This window comes from Bombina bombina, chromosome 4 (assembly GCF_027579735.1).
Source record: "Bombina bombina isolate aBomBom1 chromosome 4, aBomBom1.pri, whole genome shotgun sequence".
Lineage (NCBI taxonomy): Eukaryota > Metazoa > Chordata > Amphibia > Anura > Bombinatoridae > Bombina > Bombina bombina.
Genome location: NC_069502.1, coordinates 492,756,985 through 492,780,510, shown reverse-complemented (window position 1 = coordinate 492,780,510; position 23,526 = coordinate 492,756,985). Strand labels below are relative to the sequence as shown.

The following is a 23,526-nucleotide window of genomic DNA, read 5'->3' as shown; positions in this document are numbered from 1 at the left end:
ACTTAGTTCTTTTTTATTTTTTGTACTTTAGATAGTTTATTTCATTGTAGTTATTTGTAGGTATTGTATTTAATTTATTTATTGATAGTGTAGTGGTAGGTTTAATTGTAGATAATTATAGGTATTTTATTTAATTAATTTATTGATAGTGTAGTGTTAGGTTTAATTGTAACTTAGGTTAGGATTTATTTTACAGGTAAATTTGTAATTATTTTAACTATTTTAGCTATTAAATAGTTCTTAACTATTAAATAGCTATTGTACCTGGTTAAAATAATTACAAAGTTGCCTGTAAAATAAATATTAATCCTAAAATAGCTACAATGTAATTATTCGTTATAATGTAGCTATATTAGGGTTTATTTTACAGGTAAGTATTTAGCTTTAAATAGGAATAATTTATTTAATAAGAGTTAATTAATTTCGTTAGATTAAAATTATATTTAATTTAGGGGGGTGTTAGTGTTAGGGTTAGACTTAGCTTTAGGGGTTAATACATTTATTAGAATAGTGGTGAGCTCCGGTCGGCAGATTAGGGGTTAATAATTGAAGTTAGGTGTTGGCGATGTTAGGGAGGGCAGATTAGGGGTTAATACTATTTATTATAGGGTTAATGAGGCAGATTAGGGGTTAATAACTTTATTATAGTAGCGGTGCGGTCTGCTCGGCAGATTAGGGGTTAATAAGTGTAGGCAGGTGGAGGCGACGTTGTGGGGGGCAGATTAGGGGTTAATAAATATAATATAGGGGTCGGCGGTGTTAGGGGCAGCAGATTAGGGGTACATAGCTATAATGTAGGTGGCGGTGCTTTGCGGTCGGCAGATTAAGGGTTAATTATTGTAGGTAGCTGGCGGCGACGCTGTGGGGAGCAGATTAGGGGTTAATAAATATAATACAGGGGTTGGCGGTGTTAGGGGCAGCAGATTAGGGGTACATAAGTATAACGTAGGTGGCGGTCGGCAGATTAGGGGTTAAAAAATTTAATCGAGTGGCGGCGATGTGGGGGGGCCTCAGTTTAGGGGTACATAGGTAGTTTATGGGTGTTAGTGTACTTTAGAGTACAGTAGTTAAGGGCTTTATGAACCGGCGTTAGCCCAGAAATCTCTTAACTACTGACTTTTTTCCTGCGGCTGGAGTTTTGTCGTTAGATGTCTAACGCTCACTTCAGCCACGACTCTAAATACCGGAGTTAGAACGATCCCATTGAAAAGATAGGATACGCAATTTACGTAAGGGGATCTGCGGTATGGAAAAGTCGTGGCTGAAAAGTGAGCGTTAGACCCTATTTTGAGTGACTCCAAATACCGGAGTTAGCCTAAAACCAGCGTTTTTCACGGCTAACGCCAAACTCCAAATCTAGGCCTTAGAGTATAGGGAAAACTTATAGCGGTTATACAAATTGAATATTAAGAAAGCCATAGATTAAAAAAAAACATTTAACATAGTGCAAAGCTGAAATTACTCACTTTCAATATCCCGTACACTAAATCAGTATAATTTATATACATAATACAGTGTATACACATGTATAATATACCCACAATACCCCCGCTCATATAGGTTTATTTTTCATGTCCTTGTTTAACTATTGTATTGTTAAAAACGGTTGAGTTTGACACGTGTATTGTATTGGTATTCATTAATATATATGCACACATCTAGATTAATATCAGAATGGTAGAGTAGTTACAGCTTTTTGCCAAATGGTGACAGGCCCAGCACCACGTCAAGGTCTCTTCCTCCCTGGGTCCCTAACCTACAGACACACAATGCATGCCTTCAACCAAACACACTGAGATACAAACAAATGTCCCTTTGCAATTTCCTTCAAACCGGACTGGGTACACTTCTCATGATCCTGCAAAACTCACAGCCCTGGGTGCTCACCAGCACTCACAGACAGCTGCACAGCTTTCAGGGGCTCAAGCAGTTAATCTCGGAAAATCCTGGGTGCAAAGCCCATAGGGAAAAATCAAGAAATAGGAACTAATTGTTAAAGGGACACTAAAGTCATAATTAAAGTGAAAGTAAATTTAGATGATAAAGTGCCCGGTTTTAAAAAAAAACAATTAAAAATAGGGGTAATTAAATTAATCAAAATTTACATTTCACTAGTGTTGTGAAAATACTTACCTTTTAATCTTGACAGATGCTGCATCGCTTCCCCCGCCCGTTGTAAAGCCTCTTCCCAGGTCAAAAATTAGGAATCTGGCTTCCTCTAATCATGGCGTTGAATCAGACACTGATTGGAGGATGACCGATCCGTCATTTCTGACGTATGAAGAGGCTTTTGATGACCGGGGGAATCGCTGGATCGGCTGTCAAGATTAAAAGGTAAGTATTTTCACAACATGAGTGAAATGTAAATTTTGATGAATTAAACTGTCCCTGTTTTTAATCAGATTTTTAAAAACCGGGCACTTTATCATCTAAATTTACCTTCACTTTAAACTTTCGTAAATTAATATAAAGCATGCCGTTTTAAACTTTCCTATTTACTTCTATTATAATTTTTTCTCAGTTTTTTTATATTCACACGTTTGTAGGCACCAGCTCTTAAAGGATTACTTTCTGTTATAATTTTTAAGCTAAACAACTAACATATTAAAGTTAATAAACATTAATTAAAACCTACTGACCTATATTTTCTCCAAAACGAAGTTTCATAACGTTCTAAAAGTTATATCTTTTACTCGCCGATGATATCACGTTATCCTGCCCACTATTTTCAGCACTGCATGTTCAAAATACTTAAACCAATAACTTTGTGTTTAAAGCGCCATTTTGAAACCTAGGTATTATAAACGGATTGGTACAGAGCAAAGGATACCCACGGAGTGGGTTTGGAAAACAATTAAATTTGCAGACAAGATTTCTGATATACGGTAGAGATATGTTAATGAAATGCTATTGATAAAAAGCGTATTTGGGGTAGTTAGTTAGTAACAGGCATAGAAAATATTTACTTACAGTGGCCCTTTAAGTTTACATTGTATACATATATGAGTCTGTAATTGGCTGTTGGCTGTCACGTGGTACAGTGGGGGAAGAAATTAAGCAAAAATCTACTAGTAATAGCTATTGCATTGTCTTTGTACTATGCATTTGTGAATTATATAATTTATTTATTGGTCTATTTTTAATGCTTAATTTTAATGGTTCATATTAGACCTTTACATGAATTACAATACAAATCCAGTAAATAATACTTAGAGCTAACAGCAGATACTTCATAAGCCTAACATATTTATAAAGCAGTATCATATTTGCCTGCATAGTACAATTGGCACACAGCACATAACAGAACATTTGATGTTTGTATGCTGAACAAAAGGTCTTGCAGTAACTGCAATTTATGGCTCTATTTACCAAAGCCCTACGGCTGCAAGTTCTCACAAGAACTTGCTCACCGTAATTTATCAAGCAGCAGTCACCAGACCGTCGCTTCCTTAACCTCTTCGCCACCTCTAAGGTCGAGTCCGATCGAGGAGATTGACAGCTCCTGCCCACGCATGATTGGCTGTGCGCGGGCAGGGGGCGGGATTGCACGCAAGCACAAAATTGCGCTTGTGTGCAATGGTGATTACCTGCGGGTAATTTTGCCCCGCCACAGGTGAGCTGAGGTGTACAGGGGCGTGTATACATGCCCCTGTACGCCTCAGCTTTGATAAATCTAGCCCTTAGTGCTATTAAAAAAAAACCCATCTTTCAAACATAAAATATATATGCTGAGAAAAACAAGGAAATCACTTTGGTAAATATGTACTTTATTTCACACATTTGAGAAAGTTATTAACAATTTCCTAATTCTTTTTATTTTTCTAAAATACCTAGGAACTGTGGAAATAATATAAATCAAGCAGTAGGAAATTTCCAGATTTCCAAACTTAAAATTTGTTTACATAAAATGTCCTTGATCTATTAATACAGCAAAGGATTTGTTGAGCTTTTTTTCACAGAATGACAGGAATCATTTTAATATATTTTAGGGTTTTGTGGGGGAAAGTCTAATAAAAATATCAGTTTCAGTTCTGCTTGGGATTTCCATTTTCCATGTTTCCGTGTTTCCCCTCCAACCCAATACAGAGTCCTCTTTCATTCGTACCTCTACTTTGCCTATGTCTAAAATCACTTTTATAGCATGCACTTTTAGCTGTTTTAGTATTATTTCCAGTTGCACTCCTGAAATTTTAGTAAACTAATGAGTTTTCTTTCTTTTGAAGTGAAAACTACAGCTTCCTTTACCTGGAAGCTATGTCTGGATTTGTGGTTTTTGCTATTTACCCACTGTCATATCAGCCTGCCAGAATGTTTTTATTGCTAAGCCATGTAAATCCACAGTTAATCATTGGCTGTATTTAAGGTTTACTGTTGGATTTCTTTTTTTCCTTTTAGTTGAAAGAGACAAGGATTTTTCACACCTTCGAAGGCACTACAAGGAATTTCGATTTGACCTAACGCAAATCCCACATGGAGAAGCAGTGACAGCAGCAGAGTTTCGAATTTACAAGGATCGAAGCAACAGTCGTTTTGGAAATGAAACTCTAAAAATTAGCATTTACCAGATCATCAAAGAATATTCTGTTAGGTACAGTAAATCAATCTGATCTGATTTTCATTTGTCTAAACTATGCATTGTTGTGAACATAGACATATTTATAAATCTTAAAACCATAATATAACTACATTTTCCCTCAATGTTAACTAACACAGTAATAATGTTCCATAGCACAAAAAAAAAAAAAACTGTATAGTTTTAAGCAATCTCTGTGTAGCCTCTTTTAAATTTGTCAGGTCAAAAGTTTGCATATTTTTGGTAGCAGGAGCTTGGTGTTGGATTGATCTGGGGTAAGCTAAGAATGCAGTTGCAGCTTCTGTTTGACTTTTGAATGAGTACTTTGGATTAAGAGGTTGGCTATGAACCAGATTTAATTACATACCGCAGCACCACAGCTCTCTCTATAAAGACTATGCAGAAGTATTTTGTGTTGCAGGAATAAATAACTGTAGGGACTGCTTTTGTTTTCACCTGAAATCGTGATATTCTAGTCTTTTTTTGGGGGGGGGGAATGACACATGATCTAAATTATATTTCACTATTTGCTTTGTTTTCTTTTAATTGAATTTGTTTGTTTTTTATATTTACATTTATTTATATATTTATTTTCATTTAATTTGACGATTCCTTTTTTAATCACACTGAAAAGAAAAGTTGAGCTTAAAAACGTAATGTGTAAATAAAGGACAAATTAAACTTTTGAAAAAATGCTATTTTAATTTGACAATCGATATAAAAAAAGTTATAGAAACATTCCAATCTTTTGGAGTTTATTTTTATATTCAGCTTGGGTGATTTTTGGCTTATTGTTTTCTGTCTGCTGTTTGGATAGATAACTCTACCAAAGTTGCATATACTATATATAGTGTGCACTTCTCCTTAAGACTCTATGGCCTAGATTTAGAGTTCGGCGGTAGCCGTCAAAACCAGCGTTAGAGGCTCCTAACGCTGGTTTTGGCCGCCCGCTGGTATTTGGAGTCAGTGATTAAAGGGTCTAACGCTCACTTTTCAGCCGCGACTTTTCCATACCGCAGATCCCCCTACGCCATTTGCGTCAGCCTATCTTTTCAATGGGATCTTTCTAACGCTGGTATTTAGAGTCGTTTCTGCAGTGAGCGTTAGAGCTCTAACGACAAGATTCCAGCCGCCTGAAAATAGCAGGAGTTAAGAGCTTTCTGGCTAACGCCGGTTTATAAAGCTCTTAACTACTGTACCCTAAAGTACACTAACACCCATAAACTACCTATGTACCCCTAAACCGAGGTCCCCCCACATCGCCGCCACTCGATTAAAATTTTTAACCCCTAATCTGCCGACCGCCACCTACGTTATACTTATGTACCCCTAATCTGCTGCCCCTAACACCGCCGACCCCTGTATTATATCTATTAACCCCTAACTTGCCCCCCACAACGTCGCCGCAAGCTACTTAAAATAATTAACCCCTAATCTTCCGACCGCAAATCGCCGCCACCTACGTTATCCCTATGTACCCCTAATCTGCTACCCCTAACATCGCCGACCCCTATGTTATATTTATTAACCCCTAATCTGCCCCCCTCAACGTCGCCGACACCTACCTACACTTATTAACCCCTAATCTGCCGAGCGGACCTGAGCGCTACTATAATAAAGTTATTAACCCCTAATCCGCCTCACTAACCCTATCATAAATAGTATTAACCCCTAATCTGCCCTCCCTAACATCGCCGACACCTACCTTCAATTATTAACCCCTAATCTGCCGACCGGAGCTCACCGCTATTCTAATAAATGTATTAACCCCTAAAGCTAAGTCTAACCCTAACACTAACACCCCCCTAAGTTAAATATAATTTTTATCTAACGAAATAAATTAACTCTTATTAAATAAATGATTCCTATTTAAAGCTAAATACTTACCTGTAAAATACATCCTAATATAGCTACAATATAAATTATAATTATATTATAGCTATTTTAGGATTAATATTTATTTTACAGGCAACTTTGTAATTATTTTAACCAGGTACAATAGCTATTAAATAGTTAAGAACTATTTAATAGTTACCTAGTTAAAATAATAACAAATTTACCTGTAAAATAAATCCTAACCTAAGATATAATTAAACCTAACACTACCCTATCAATAAAATAATTAAATAAACTACCTACAATTACCTACAATTAACCTAACACTACACTATCAATAAATTAATTAAACACAATTGCTACAAATAAATACAATTAAATAAACTATCTAAAGTACAAAAAATAAAAAAGAACTAAGTTACAGAAAATAATAAAATATTTACAAACATAAGAAAAATATTACAACAATTTTAAACTAATTACACCTACTCTAAGCCCCCTAATAAAATAACAAAGCCCCCCAAAATAAAAAATTCCCTACCCTATTCTAAAATACAAATATTACAAGCTCTTTTACCTTACCAGCCCTGAACAGGGCCCTTTGCGGGGCATGCCCCAAGAATTTCAGCTCTTTTGCCTGTAAAAAAAAAACATACAATACCCCCCCCCCAACATAACAACCCACCCACAATCCGATTGGCTGATCCAATCAGCCAATCAGATTGAGCTCGCATTCTATTGGCTGATCGGAACAGCCAATAGAATGCGAGCTCAATCTGATTGGCTGATTGGATCAGCCAATCGGATTGAACTATATTCTGATTGGCTGATTCCATCAGCCAATCAGAAAATTCCTACCTTAATTCCGATTGGCTGATAGAATCCTATCAGCCAATCAGAATTCGAGGGACGCCATCTTGGATGACGTCCCTTAAAGGAACCGTCATTCGTCGTCTAGTCGTCGGAAGAAGAGGATGGATCCGCGCTGGAGGTCTTCAAGATGGAGCCGGTCGTCATCGGATGGAAGAAGATAGAAGATGCCGCTTGGAGAAGATGTTTGCCGGTCCGGATGTCCTCTTCTTGCCGGATAGGAGGAAGACTTTGGAGCACCGGATTATGGATCGCCAACCCCCGCTTGGGTTGGATGAAGATCTTGGAGCCAGGACGGATCGGTGAACCTGGTATGGTGAAGACAAGGTAGGAAGATCTTCAGGGGATTAGTGTTAGGTTTATTTAAGGGGGGTTTGGGTTAGATTAGGGGTATGTGGGTGGTGGGTTGTAATGTTGGGGGGGGGTATTGTATGTTTTTTTTTACAGGCAAAAGAGCTGAAATTCTTGGGGCATGCCCCGCAAAGGGCCCTGTTCAGGGCTGGTAAGGTAAAAGAGCTTGTAATATTTGTATTTTAGAATAGGGTAGGGAATTTTTTATTTTGGGGGGCTTTGTTATTTTATTAGGGGGCTTAGAGTAGGTGTAATTAGTTTAAAATTGTTGTAATATTTTTCTTATGTTTGTAAATATTTTATTATTTTCTGTAACTTAGTTCTTTTTTATTTTTTGTACTTTAGATAGTTTATTTAATTGTATTTATTTGTAGCAATTGTGTTTAATTAATTTATTGATAGTGTAGTGTTAGGTTAATTGTTGGTAATTGTAGGTAGTTTATTTAATTATTTTATTGATAGGGTAGTGTTAGGTTTAATTATATCTTAGGTTAGGATTTATTTTACAGGTAAATTTGTTATTATTTTAACTAGGTAACTATTAAATAGTTCTTAACTATTTAATAGCTATTGTACCTGGTTAAAATAATTACAAAGTTGCCTGTAAAATAAATATTAATCCTAAAATAGCTATAATATAATTATAATTTATATTGTAGCTATATTAGGATTTATTTTACAGGTAAGTATTTAGCTTTAAATAGGAATCATTTATTTAATAAGAGTTAATTTATTTCGTTAGATAAAAATTATATTTAACTTAGGGGGGTGTTAGTGTTAGGGTTAGACTTAGCTTTAGGGGTTAATACATTTATTAGAATAGCGGTGAGCTCCGGTCGGCAGATTAGGGGTTAATAATTGAAGGTAGGTGTCGGCGATGTTAGGGCAGCAGATTAGGGGTACATAGGGATAACGTAGGTGGCGGCGGTTTACGGAGCGGCAGATTAGGGGTTAAAAGTGTAATGCAGGGGTCAGCGATAGCGGGGGCGGCAGATTAGGGGTTAATAAGTGTAAGGTTAGGGGTGTTTAGACTCGGGGTACATGTTAGAGTGTTAGGTGCAGACGTAGGAAGTGTTTCCCCATAGGAAACAATGGGGCTGCGTTAAGAGCTGAACGCTGCTTTTTTGCAGGTGTTAGGTTTTTTTTCAGCTCAAACTGCCCCATTGTTTCCTATGGGAGAATCGTGCACGAGCACGTTTTTGATGCCGGCCGCGTCCGTAAGCAACTCTGGTATCGAGAGTTGCATTTGCGGTAAATATGCTCTACGCTCCTTTTTTGGAGCCTAACGCAGCATTTGTTTGAACTCTCGATACCAGAGTTAAATTTATGGTGCGGCCAGAAAAAAACCCGCGGAGCGTTAACAGCCCTTTTACCGCCGAACTCCAAATCTAGGCCTATGGCAGCAGTGTTTGCAACAATATAATATTGCTACAAGAATTGTTGCAAACACTGCTGCCAAAGAGTGCTAAAGTTATGCTCACTCTCCTGTGGCCCAATTATTCTACCAAGATTTACTCTTTAACAAAGGATACCAATAGAACAAAACAAATTTAATAATATAAGTAAATTGGAAAGTTATTTAATCCTGCATAATCTATTTTAAGCATATATTTGGACTTAAAATAGATTATGCAGACTTTTATGTCTAACATTCGTTTAATGTAATAGTATTTCTAATGCTATCTTTAAACGTTCTATTTGAATTTTTCCAATAATTTGATGTGACTTATGCAATATTTAAATTAAAAAAATGTGTATCATATTTGTAATAGTATTTTTAATGCACTCTTTAAATTTAATATTCAAATTATGCAATATTCAAAAAAAATGGAATCAATATATTTGTATCTATTATGTATTAATTTACTAAATTCCCTACCACGTGAACTATTGAACTTCTTAATAGTATTTGTTAAATCGAATGTTACATTCAAAATTTAGAATGTGGATATTCAATCTAATTATGAACATTCAAAAATTAAAGTAACATTAAAAAAACGGAAATAACATTTTATTACCAAATTCTAATAGATTTTCCTTCTTATCAACATTCGATTGTCCAAATGAAATGTCCACATGATTATTCGTTCTACCAAACAAATTGCACTTTCACCCACTAGTTATTGCAAGGTGAAGGTCGTCAAAGGGACACTAAGCACAAAATACATTTATTAAGCATAACATTGAGGTTATTCCCCACCTCCCTCTAGTAATGAGTGATGCCATGTTGAAATCTAGTTTTGACTGCATTCCAGGCCTGATGTGTTTGTAAATGTTCACCAACTCTCCTTCAGACACCTGCAGTGAAAACTAGGATCCAGAATAATAGAACTCATACTCACAGGAAGGTGCATCAAATGTACTTAGGGCTAGACTACAAGTGGAACACTATTTAGTTCTTTCATTAGAGTGCTAATTGTGCTAGACGTAAGATTTTTGCGTGAGTCAGGTTGCGTTGATATAACAAGTTGAAAGTTAAAAGTTATCGCTCTCGCGCTAGCCTGACACAAAAAAAAAGCCAAACAGAATATAGAATATTGCTGGTGCATTAACCTATTCCCCCATAGCAGTCAATAGAGAAAAAAAAGTGGGAAAAAAACAAGCATGTGCGCTAACCTGACATGAAAATATGAATATTTCACATTCCAATGTTTTTCACATTGCAGAATATGTTATATTTATTCATAAAGAAATATTTCTAAATATATCTGATGGTATATATATATTTATATATATATATATGGTTCTATATAGAATATATATATATATATATATATATAAATAAAAAAATATCTATTTATAAATACATAAAACATATCCTGCTGTGTGCAGAACATTGGAATGTGAAATATTTACAGTAAATGTAGCCTATAACACTTTATTAAATATGAATAATACTTTTTCATGTTTTCATCTACTAACAACTGAAAAGGGCTCTTATGCACACACACACACACACACACACACACACACATATATATATATATATATATATATATATATATATATATATATATATATGTGTGTGTGTGTGTGTGTGTTTATATGTGTATATACATCTGTAAATACATATATACACATATACATACATAAATACATCTGTACACATATATAGACACATATAAATACATACATATCCATCTTTAAATATGAATATGTATGTATGTCAATGTCAAAGCCATTTGCCTGCCTTTTCTTTTTTTAACACACAAGACCTCATATCTTTGACCCATATAACTTTTGTGTGCAATATAATTTATAAATATTTTTTATTAGATGTACTATTATAAGTGTAAGTGTACTTTGTAATTTATTTTTGATTTTGACTTTTTTGTAACATGTAACATGCATCAGGGTTTGCAACTTTGAACTAACATGATTGGGTTAGGGCACATGAAGAATTGCTATCTTAAATGGGTTATTGAAATATTAAATATAAACAATATATATCTATCTTAAATGGGTTATTGAAATATTAAATATAAACAATATATATACTGTATATATATATATATATATATATATATATATATATACATTATATATATATATATATATATATATATATACACACACATAGAATACAGGATATTTGTATGCAGTATGAAAAACAGACACTTGAGCAATAGCAGGAACCTGGATCTCGTAAACCTAAATGGAATAGAACTCTAATTAATGTCATTGCTAACACCTGTATTTGTCATACTATTTCATGTCAAAATGACTGCTGTGAAAAAGGTCTATTACACCAGATCTGCAAGACATGCTTGAGCATTACATAAACATGTGATAAGAGTTTAATTTATTGGAAGCTTGTGTGATGACTAAACATCAGCCCAGCCAGGACTATGGGGAGAGTGTGGGCATGAAGGGGTTAATAGCACTCAGCCCCTTACACCTTTACCTCTACAAAGACCTAAAAGGACACCAAATTAACTCTCAAATCCTTCTTACACCACCTCAGATTAACAATGCTGCCACCACCAAGAGTTTTCAATAAGGGTGTCTTGTAAACCCAATAACTCACACGACTAACAATTAGGTAACGTGACTTTAACCTTGTCTCTACAGAGTGTGAATTAAGATATTAGAGCCCAAAGACAGAATACGATTATTCTATGTTTAATAACAAAAGACAAAAATTATAAAAACAGAAGACATACAAAAGAATAAGAATAAATGCAAATATACAGTTCTTTAAAATAAAATGGGACATAAACTAAAGACAATACCTACACTTTGCACATATTACCAAGTTTCCAATAACTTTGTGTGATAACTTCCTTCAGATGTTCTTGATATGATGACCCAGGCAAGTTCTGCCAAAATCTTGCTAGACATTCAATTATATTTGAGTCTCCCTTATCAAGACCACATCCCTTTTTGTTAAATAACAATTACTAACCACTCCTATCAAGTCCTTAACTTACAGTACCAAGAGATGGCATGCACCAGGAAGAGGGGGGAGGGAAGGGGGTCTTTAGATCAATGTATTCCTTAGCAAACACAGATCTTACTAAAAGAAAGAACAATTCAGATTAATTAATGCTGATACACCATGCCACCTCTGCTGGGTGCCTATTCTAGGTATTAACTACTCCATATGAGCGTATCATGACAGCTTGCTAATAAGACCAACTTTCAATCACATCATCATTCCATTCAAAATGCCAAAGATCACAGAATTTGACAGAAAAAATCATACTTTTGTATCAGCAAAGCCACTATCAAAGGAAAATCAGCAAACAAACTGGATACTCAAGCTGTGGTATTTGAGCTGTTATAAAGAAATTTGAAGAATCAGGAGAGGTCAATGACCAAAAAAAGGACTGGAAGGCAAGAAAACTTTCAAAATCTGATGAGAAGTTTCTCAGAGTTTCTTCTTTGAGAGACCGGATTAAGTCCAGCAAGGACCTAGCTCAGCATCTGGCAGCTTCATCAGGTTGCCAAGTTGACCCTTCTACAGTCCGAAGAATCTTGATCAGGAATGGTCTTTGTGGAAGGGTAGCAGCCAAAAAAACACTTATTCAGAAGGGGAACAGGGTGAAAAGGCTAAGATATGCTATCAGTGGAGTATTATGGAGTGACAAATCCAATATGTGAGAAGAAGAGTTGGAGAGAGATGGAAGAATGATTGCTTGCAGCCTTAAAGGGATACTAAACCCACAATTTTTATTTTATGATTTAGATAGAACATGCAATTTTAAGCATATTTCTCATTTATTACTATTATCAATTTTTCTTCTTTCTCTTGCTATCTTTATTTAAACAGCAGGAATGTAAGGTTTAGGAGCTGGCCCATTTTAGGTTCAGCACCCTGGATAGTGCTTGCTGATTGATATCTACATTTAAGCCACCAATAAGCAAGCATAACCCAGGTTCTGAACCAAAAATTGGCCGGCTCCTAAGCTTTACATTCCTGCTTTTAAAATTAAGATTGCAAGAGAACTATTTTTTTTTTATAACAGGAGTAAATTAGAACTTTGCTTAAAATTGTATGCTCTAGCTGAATCATTAAATAAAAACATTGGATTTAGTGTCCCTTTAAGTGAAACATGGTGGAGGGTCTGTCTTAGTTTGGGGCTTCATTTCTGCCAGTGGGACTGGTGATATTGTCTGAATTGATGGGATCATGAATGCTAAAAAGTACAGATATGTTTTAATTCATCATGCCATTCCTACTGGATAGCACCTGATTGTGAATGGGTTTATTTTTCAGCATGATAACAATCCCAAGCACACTGATATTGCAGTGAAATCATATTTGGAGAGAAAAACTTATTATAAATAAATTATAGAGGCAGTATGGGATCACCTGGATAGTGAAAGAAAAACCTAAATCTAAAGAAGAACTCTGGGAAGTGCTGAAATAAGCCTGGTATAATATACCAAAAGATTACTTCAGAAAACTTCAGGACAGTCTCCCCAAAAGAGATCAAGATGTGCTTAGTGCTATACAAGGTCACACTAAATACTAACTTTTTCCTGAAGAAGCCATTTTGTTCTTAAAATTGTGTTTTTCTTTAAAATATTTTGTGTACATATTTCCTGTATTTTCTGCTTGTATCTTAATAAAGAGACCGAAAAATAAGTATGGATTTCATTAAAATTTTGCTAAAACAAAAAAATCTAAAGGTGGCCTAAGACTTATGCACAGTACTCTATGGGGCCATTTTATCAAGTGCCGGGTGGACATGATTCACTGTACGCTGTCGGCATTTAACATTGTATAAGTATTTCTTGTGAAATGCTCGTGCAATGCCACCCCCTGCACATTAGCGGTGAATCGGCCCCTAGCAGGTGGTGTCAATCATCGCAATTAGATGACCTTACAACCGCTGCTTCTTAACTTAAGTTTCAGGCGGACCTGAAACTTTGGGGTTAGAAAGCAGCATCCACTGCTTGTTAAATCTATACCTATATATGATGTTTTTTTAGTAAAATATATATCAATATATATATATATATAAAAATATTTATTTAAAATTACTTATAACATATTCCCCATTCCCCTATATGAAGAAAATTGGAATGTGAAATATTTACAGTAAATACACAGATAAACACTTAATTAAATATGAATATTGCATAAATATGATTTTCAGATACTTGACTGCAGTGGGTTCCAATGCACTTATAAATATGTCTATATATGTATACATATGTTTTAATGTATTTATATCTGTATATATGTATTTGAATACGTACATACACATATAAATTATTATTATTGTTATTATTATTATACTTTATTTAGGAAGCGTCAACATATTCTGCAGCGCTGTCCATGGGTATATATATATATATATATATATATATATATATAAATACATAAATACACATGTACACACATATATACATCTTTAGACATTTATTTATATGTATGTATCTGTATGTTAAAGCCCTTTGCAGACTTTTTTTCTAACACCTGAGACCTCATATCTTTGAGCCCTTATAACTTTTCTATGCAATTGGAAAAAAAAAATTGCACAGTGTTATTATGAGTGTAACTGTACTTTTAAATGTATTTTTTATGCTTTTTGCGAAACTTTTTGACTCGCTCTGAAGTTGCGCTATCCTGACGCATTAAAATCAATTGATCTCAAGCGAATGCATTTACTTTCAACTTTGAAAATTTGCACGCTACTTCCAGTACGGGCAAAAAAACAAAATAAACTACTGGTAATCTAGCACTATGTGTTTATTATTTTAATAAAATTAATCAGTACTTTTTAAGACAGAAACAAATTAATCTTCAGGAACTCGCTTGCCATTAAAATGTATCTTCATATATTTCTTGGTACAACTGTTAATGTATGGCAAGGATCAACAGTATTCTTTAATGGAAATACATTATGGAAAAATGAACATCAACCAAGCTATCTGTATTTTAAGAATTACAACACATATAAAACAATTGGTACATGCTTTGAAAATTATTTTTAACTACAGGAGACTTTTCTGAGCTAAAGTCTTTAATAATGCAAATACATTTGACATGTTTTGTCATATTTTTTTAAAAGTTAAGTACATACTTTAGTTCATTTCAACAAAAAGAAACAATATAATTTTTTTGTGCAAATACTAGGAATAGTAATGTGTTTTAAAAATAAGACAGATGTTTCTTGTGAAATAAGCAAATGACTATAGCATACACATTTGTCTCAGTTTTTTTTTTGTAGATACATAACATATATATCTCTTTCCATTCTGAAGTGAACCTGCTTAAAAAATTAGCATGGCTGATTGTGTTGGATTGAATTTCAGATTTTGTTATTCAGAAAAGCAAACATCCCTTGCATTAGCTATGATAAATGCCTGATGATGTGCCGATGAATAAAAAATAACAGCTAGTGATATATTTAGATACTGTGAGCCTTGTGGAAACACAGAATACAAAATATTTTATATTTTCATATTATATGTCATGTAAAGTGCATGGTTTTTCCTACCAGCATTCAAGGGGTTAATTCAGCTTCATGTAACTATAGAGGTAACCAAGGGGTCGATCACTATCTTTTGTTCACAACAATGTGTTTTAAAAGTGTTTGCGCCTACATTATTGAACGTCTAAACTGGATTATGCTTTCATGAACGTGAGTTTAATCATTTAGGCACAAGCACTTTAAAACGCGATGTCACAAACGTGTTTGGACTTTGTGTGCATAAAGGCGCATTCCCTATAAATACACACAAATACACTCACAAGGGTGCAATTTCATTTGAACATCTTTTCAGATACAATATTGCAATTAAGCAGTTTCATGTTTTCTTTGTGTACTGTTAACATTCATTATTCCTAGTCTTCTTGTGTTCAGGTGTAGATCATGCCAAACCAGAAAACAGTGGCCTAGATTTGGAGTTTTGCGTTAGAAAGGGTGCGTTAGCTGCGCATGCTTTTTTTTGTCCGCACCTTTTAAATACCGCTGGTATTTAGAGTTCACAGAATGGCTGCGTTTTCAGTGCGTTAGGCTCCAAAAAGGGAGCGTAGAGCATAATTTACCGCCACTGCAACTCTCAATACCAGCAGTGCTTACGGACGCGGCCAGCTTCAAAAACGTGCTCGTGCACGATTCCCCCATAGGAAACAATGGGGCAGTTTGAGCTGAAAAAAAACCTAACACCTGCAAAAAAGCTGCGTTAAGCTCCTAACGCAGCCCCATTGTTTCCTATGGGGAAACACTTCCTAAGTCTGCACCTAACACTCTAACATGTACCTCGAGTCTAAACACCCCTAGCATTACACTTATTAACCCCTAATCTGCCGCCCCCGCTATCGCTGACACCTGCATATTTTTTTTTAACCCCTAATCTGCCACTCTGCACACCGCCGCAACCTACATTATACCTATGTACCCCTAATCTGCTGCCCCTAACACCGCTGACCCTTATATTATATTTATTAGCCCCTAATCTGCCCCCCCAACGTCGCCTCCACATACCTACAATAATTAACCCCTAATCTGCCGACCGGACCTCACCGCTACTATAATAAATGTATTAACCCCTAAAGCTAAGTCTAACCCTAACACTAACACCCCCCTTAAATATAATTTAAATCTAACGAAATAAATTAACTCTTATTAAATAAATTATTCCTATTTAAAGCTAAATACTTACCTGTAAAATAAACCCTAATATAGCTACAATATAAATTATAATTATATTGTAGCTATTTTAGGATTAATATTTATTTTACAGGCAACTTTGTAATTATTTTAACCAGGTACAATAGCTATTAAATAGTTAATAACTATTTAATAGCTACCTAGTTAAAATAATTACAAAATTACCTGTAAAATAAATCCTAACCTAAGTTACAATTAAACCTAACACTACACTATCAATAAATTAATTAAATACAATACCTACAAATAAACACAATGAAATAAACTAACTAAAGTACAAAAAATAAAAAAGAACTAAGTTACAAAAAATAAAAAAATATTTACAAACATTAGAAAAATATTACAACAATTTTAAACTAATTACACCTACTCTAAGCCCCCTAATAAAATAACAAAGAACCCCAAAATAAAAAAATGCCCTACCCTATTCTAACATTAAAATAGAAAAGCTCTTTTACCTTACCAGCCCTGAAAAGGGCCCTTTGCGGGGCATGCCCCAAAGAATTCAGCTCTTTTGCCTGTAAAAAAAACATACAATAACCCCCCCCAACATTACAACCCACCACCCACTTACCCCTAATCTAACCCAAACCCCCCTTAAATAAACCTAACACTAAGCCCCTGAAGATCTCCCTACCTTGTCTTCACCACACCGGGTCCCGATCGGTCCAGAAGAGCCTCTGATGTCTTGATCCAAGCCCAAGCGGGGGGCTGAAGATGTCCATGACCCGGCTGAAGTCTTCATCCAAGCGGGAGCTGAAGAGGTCCATGATCGGACTGAAGTCTTCTATCAAGCAGCATCTTCAATCTTCTTTCTTCCAGATCCATGTTCATCCCGCCGACGCGGAACATCCATCTTCACCGACGACTTCCCAACGAATGACGGTTCCTTTAAGGGACGTCATCCAAGATGGCGTCCCTCGAATTCCGATTAGCTGATAGGATTCTATCAGCCAATCAGAATTAAGGTAGGAACAGCCAATAGAATGCGAGCTCAATCTGATTGGCTGATTGGATCAGCCAATCGGATTGAACTTGAATCTGATTGGCTGATTCCATCAGCCAATCAGAATTTTCCTACCTTAATACCGATTGGCTGATAGAATCCTATCAGTCAATCGGAATTTGAGGGACGCCATCTTGGATGACATCCCTTAAAGGAACCGTCCTTCGTCGGGAAGTCGTCGGTGAAGATGGCTGTTCCGCGTCGGCGGGATGAACATGGATCCGGAAGAAAGAAGATTGAAGATGCTGCTTGATAGAAGACTTCAGTCGGATCATGGACCTCTTCAGCTCCCGCTTGGATGAAGACTTCAGCCGGATCATGGACATCTTCAGCCCCCCGCTTGGGCTTGGATCAAGACATCGGAGGCTCTTCTGGACCGATCGGGACCCGGTGTGGTGAAGACAAGGTAGGGAGATCTTCAGGGGCTTAGTGTTAGGTTTATTTAAGGAGGGTTTGGGTTAGATTAGGGGTATGTGGGTGGTGGGTTGTAATGTTGGGGTGGGTATTGTATGTTTTTTTTTTACAGGCAAAAGAGCTGAATTCTTTGGGGCATGCCCCGCAAAGGGCCCTTTTCAGGGCTGGTAAGGTAAAAGAGCTTTTCTATTTTAATTTTAGAATAGGGTAGGGCATTTTTTTATTTTGGGGTTCTTTGTTATTTTATTAGGGGGCTTAGAGTAGGTGTAATTAGTTTAAAATTGTTGTAATATTTTTCTAATGTTTGTAAATATTTTTTTATTTTTTGTAACTTAGTTCTTTTTTATTTTTTGTACTTTAGTTAGTTTATTTCATTGTATTTATTTGTAGATATTGTATTTAATTAATGTATTGATAGTGTAGTGTTAGGTTTAATTGTAGATAATTGTGGGTATTTTATTTAATTAATTTATTGATAGTGTAGTGTTAGGTTTAATTGTAACTTAGGTTAGGATTTAATTTACAGGTAATTTTGTAATTATTTTAACTAGGTAGCTATTAAATAGTTATTAACTATTTAATAGCTATTGTACCTGGTTAAAATAATTACAAAGTTGCCTGTAAAATAAATATTAATCCTAAAATAGCTACAATATAATTATAATTTATATTGTAGCTATATTAGGGTTTATTTTACAGGTAAGTATTTAGCTTTAAATAGGAATCATTTATTTAATAAGAGTTAATTTATTTTGTTAGATTTAAATTATATTTAACTTAGGGGGGGTGTTAGGGTTAGGCTTAGAATTAGCTTTAGGGGTTAAAACATTTATTAGAGTAGCGGTGAGGTCCGTTCGGCAGATTAGGAGTTAATGCTTGAAGTTAGGTGTCGGCGATGTTATGGAGGGAAGATTAGGGGTTAATACTATTTATTATAGGGTTATTGAGGCGGGAGTGAGGCGGATTAGGGGTTAATACATTTATTATAGTAGCGGTGAGATCCGGTCGGCAGATTAGGGGTTAATAAGTGTAGGTAGGTGGAGGCGACATTGGGGGCGGCAGATTAGGGGTTAATAAATATAATATAGGGGTCGGCGGTATTAGGGGCAGCAGATTAGGGGTACATAGGGATAACATAGGTGGCGGCGGTGTGCGGTCGGCAGATTAGGGGTTAAAAAATTTTAATAGAGTGGCGGCGATGTGGGGGGGCCTCGGTTTAGGGGTACATAAGTAGTTTATGGGTGTTAGTGTACTTTAGAGCACAGTAGTTAAGAGCTTTATGAACCGGCGTTAGCCCAGAAAGCTCTTAACTCCTGGCTTTTTGCTGCGGCTGGAGTTTTGTCGTTAGATTTCTAACGCTCACTTCAGCCACGACTCTAAATACAGGCGTTAGAAAGATCCCATTGAAAAGATAGGATATGCAATTGACGTAAGGGGATCTGCGGTATGGAAAAGTCGCGGCTGCAAAGTGAGCGTTAGACCCTTTCCTGACTGACTCCAAATACCAGCGGGCGGTAAAAACCAGCATTAGGAGCCTCTAACGCTGGTTTTGACGGCTACCGCCAAACTCTAAATGTAGGCGAGTGTTTTTAAATCAATTTATGTAAATGTTAAAAGAACAATACTTCTAAAATATTAAAAGTGTCAAAATAGTGATTGAGCAAACAGGCCCAGTATACTCATTATGCCTAGATACAAATTATATTCAGATGGCTTAGCAGTGATGAGGATGGATTCAGATTGCAATAGGTAAATCTCACACATTTAGCCATCAATCAGTAAGCGCTACCCATGTCCTGAACCAAAAATGGATAATTGAGAATTAAGAAAAATTGATACAAGGATTAAATTAGAAAGTTGCATCCTTTATCTGAATCATGAAAAAAAAAAATGTTTCATATCCCTTTAACAGGTGTGAAAAGGTTACTGTATATCCCAGTTTTAGATGACTTTCCATTTATATCCTAAAAAAAAAATAATACTTAACACACAAAAAGCTTTTTTTTTTAATAAAAAACAAGTTTGCGGCTGCAGGCTTTTAATGTACAAATACATTTCAGATTATAATCATTTTAAAAACAAGCTGACAAATTCGCCCAGAAAGCAAAATTCCATTTCAGTGGGAAATAGACAATAGACCGTGATCTTCTATATCACTGTGTTTACATTTTACATTGACCATATTTTTTTTTTTTGCAATAACATTTGTTATTAAGGAAATACAATATCACCAATACAGATATGAAATGGTACATAGTTCCTTATTATTTTACATTTCTTGAATTTCACTCATCAAACAAAGTAATTTGAAACAATTTTAACAAACCCCCATGGGTGCTACCGGATATGTAGTCCCTCCCAATGGGGGGGGGGGGGAATCAAAGCAGTCGAATAGATTTGTAATGATCAGAAAGGAAACAGTAAGGGGAAATTTCCCCAACTAGGGTCTTTATTTAGAGATCTAACACAATACATCTCAAGATACTGAAGAGAAAGATAAGAAAGAAAGAGAAATTGATAAAGCATAGAAGAAGAAGAAAAAAAAAGGGGGGATTGGAGGGGTGGCTCAGAGAAGGGAAGGGAAAGGAATAATACAGCAGATGGGTTTAGGTGGCAGATGGGTTTAGGTGGCGAGGAGGGAATGTGGGGCATCTAAGGGGGTTTAATAAACCATTTACTCCAGATTGTCCAGTATTTGTCTAAGCGATCAGTCCCATTAAGAAGCCCCTTTCCATAGAGGCTAGGTAATCAATGAGTTGAGTGATCTGATCTAAACTTGGGGCCTCAAATTGTTTCCAGGACCTAGCAATACACACCTTAACTGCTGTCAGGATTGTGGCCCCCAAAATTTGTTGGGGTTTCTGGAGGTAATGAAGTCCTATATGGAGGAGAGCCAGAACTGGGGTCAGAGGGAGTGTCAGGCCTAAGTCCAAAAGCAAGGAGAATATCCCACTCCATAGATGGGCAATTTTTGGGCATGACCATCATATGTGAATGTCAGAGCCCAGTTGTCCACATTCTCTCCAACACTGTGGAGAGGCCGTAGGGTATATCTTGGTCAGTTTATGAGGGGTCAAGTACCATTTTAAAAGAACCTTAAAGTACGTCTCCAGATGCGAAGTGCAGTGTATAGCTTGTTTAGTAATTGTAGTTGCATATTCCACATCTAGGGATGTGAGCTGAACATTCATTTCGTGACCCCAGGCCATAATCTGCCAGGGTATGTCTTCACTATAGTCATTGAGGAGGATTAGATGGTGATTAGTAAGTGGTCTTATTAATTTGTTCCCTGTTTTCCAATGTGTTTCCCAGGCAGTATATTCTCTTAAATTTGTTTTGGGGAATCCCCAAGCCTGACAATACCCCAGTATTCTAAAGCTTTCAAACGGAAGCCACTTGGGAGCCGTATCTACCAGCTCCGCAATTTGCCTAGAGGTAAGTAACCTCTTTTGTTTGAACAGATCTCCTATATTGGTAATATTCCAAGAGGACCACTCTTGTTTGTGGATGTCTGGAAGGCCCGTCAGTAACCCCTGAAGACCGTGAAAAGGCGTGGGGTGTGGAGCAATCCCCTTGTGGTGTCTAAGTCTATGCCAAGCATTACAGCTGTCTAAGATAATGTTGTACGTAAGTGGCAAATCTGGCAATCTATATTTAGGAATCCATATCAAGCCACTTAATTTTAGATTCTTAGGTATGATGGCTGCCTCAAGAAGATACCACGCTGGTTTCTCAGATTCATTGCTCCATCCAGCTAGTCAGGTGGGTAGCATCATGATATAGATGTATATTGGGGAAAGCTATGCCTCCCTTACTGATTGGCAGCTGAAGAATACGATTTGCCACTCTCGGCAACTTCCCTCTCCGCACATAAATAAGGAATAAAGAGTGAATCTGGGAGAGATAAGTTTTCGGGATCGTAAAAGGGTATACACCTAAATAGATACAGAATCTTGGGTAGGATGGGCATCTTCAGAATGGCTATACGTCCCATCCATGAGATTTCTCTAAAATCCCACCTCTGCAAGAGTCTTTTAATTTCCAAGATCAGCAGTTCAAAATTATGCTTAATGACCTTATTGATGTCGGGACCTAACAGTATTCCAAGATGTTTAATAAGGACTGTATTCCAAGTAAAGAAAAAGCGGGTCTTGAGGTTGGAGAGCGTTTCCGAATCTATATTGATTGCCAAGGCTTCGGTTTTAAGAATATTTACTTTGTAGAGGCTGAAGGTACCGAAAAGTTTCAAGGTCTTAAAGACCTCTTCTATTGAGGAGCTTGGGTTGGTTAGAAGGATGGTTAGGTCATCCACGAAAAGAGCAATTTTTTTCCGTATGACCACCTATTGTGACCCCTTCAATTTTCTGAGAAAGTCTGATCTTTTGGGCTAGAGGTTCCATAGCCATATCAAAAATCAAAGGGTAGAGTGGACAGCCCTGACGAGTACCATTTGTTATGGAAAAGGCTTTAGAACGAAAACCCACTCCTTTAATAGTTGCAAATGGGGCGGAATAGAGAGCTTGGACTATTGTAATGAACTGCAAGGGGAAGCCAAATGATTTTAGAACCTGCCAAAGATAGTCCCATCACACCCTGTCAAATGCTTTTTCAGCATCAAGTGACAGGGCCACGATGGGTAGTCCTAATTTAGTTGACTCAGAGAAGACCTAAAGTATCTTGCGAGTGTTATCAGGTCCTTGTCTGCCATAAGTAAAGCCTACTTGGTCTATCTGCAGAATAGAGGGCAGTAAGTGGACAATCCTGTTGGCAAGTAATTTAGAGTAAAGCTTAACATCAAGGTTTATTAATGAAATAGGCCTATAACTGGTACAATAAAGGGGGTCCTTGTTCGGCTTAGGAATCGCAATTATAGATGCTTCGAGGAACTCTATTGAGAATCTCCCAAGCTCCACTACTTCTGTGAATAAAGAAAGTAAGAGGGGTGCTAGATGCTGCCTAAATGTTTTATAGAAAGAGCCTGTAAAACCGTCAGGTCCAGGCGATTTATTCGGCTTAAGCTGATTAACAACACTGTAAATTTCTTTGATAGTAAACGGTTTTAAGAGTGAACCTCTCGCATCCTCAGAAAGCTGAGGAAGCTCAAGAGTATCAAGGAACCCTTGTATCAAGTTTGAGGAGGGAGTGTCCAGATTCTCAGAATCAGAAAGGTTGTAGAGTTTATAATAGTAGTTGGCAAAGGCATTCCCGATAGCATCCGGCACTAAGATATTGGATCCGTTTATTTCCAAGGCCTGAATCCTAGATTGGGCAGTTCTAGCATTGAGTTTCCTAGCTAAGAGCTTGTTTGCCTTATTGCCTTTATAGTACATTCGTTGTTTGAACATCGC

The 23,526-nt window shown here is 36.3% G+C and overlaps 1 protein-coding gene across 1 annotated transcript in view; it reads left to right on the top strand.

Annotated features, from left to right (window-relative positions):
- Nucleotides 1–23,526, top strand: part of BMP5 (bone morphogenetic protein 5) — a 397,705-nt gene that overhangs the window by 198,499 nt on the left and 175,680 nt on the right. Inside the window, exon 2 of the mRNA XM_053710397.1 lies at nt 4,396–4,588. Within this exon, the coding sequence (XP_053566372.1) occupies nt 4,396–4,588 (193 nt within the window). The remainder of the gene's footprint in view (nt 1–4,395; nt 4,589–23,526) is intronic.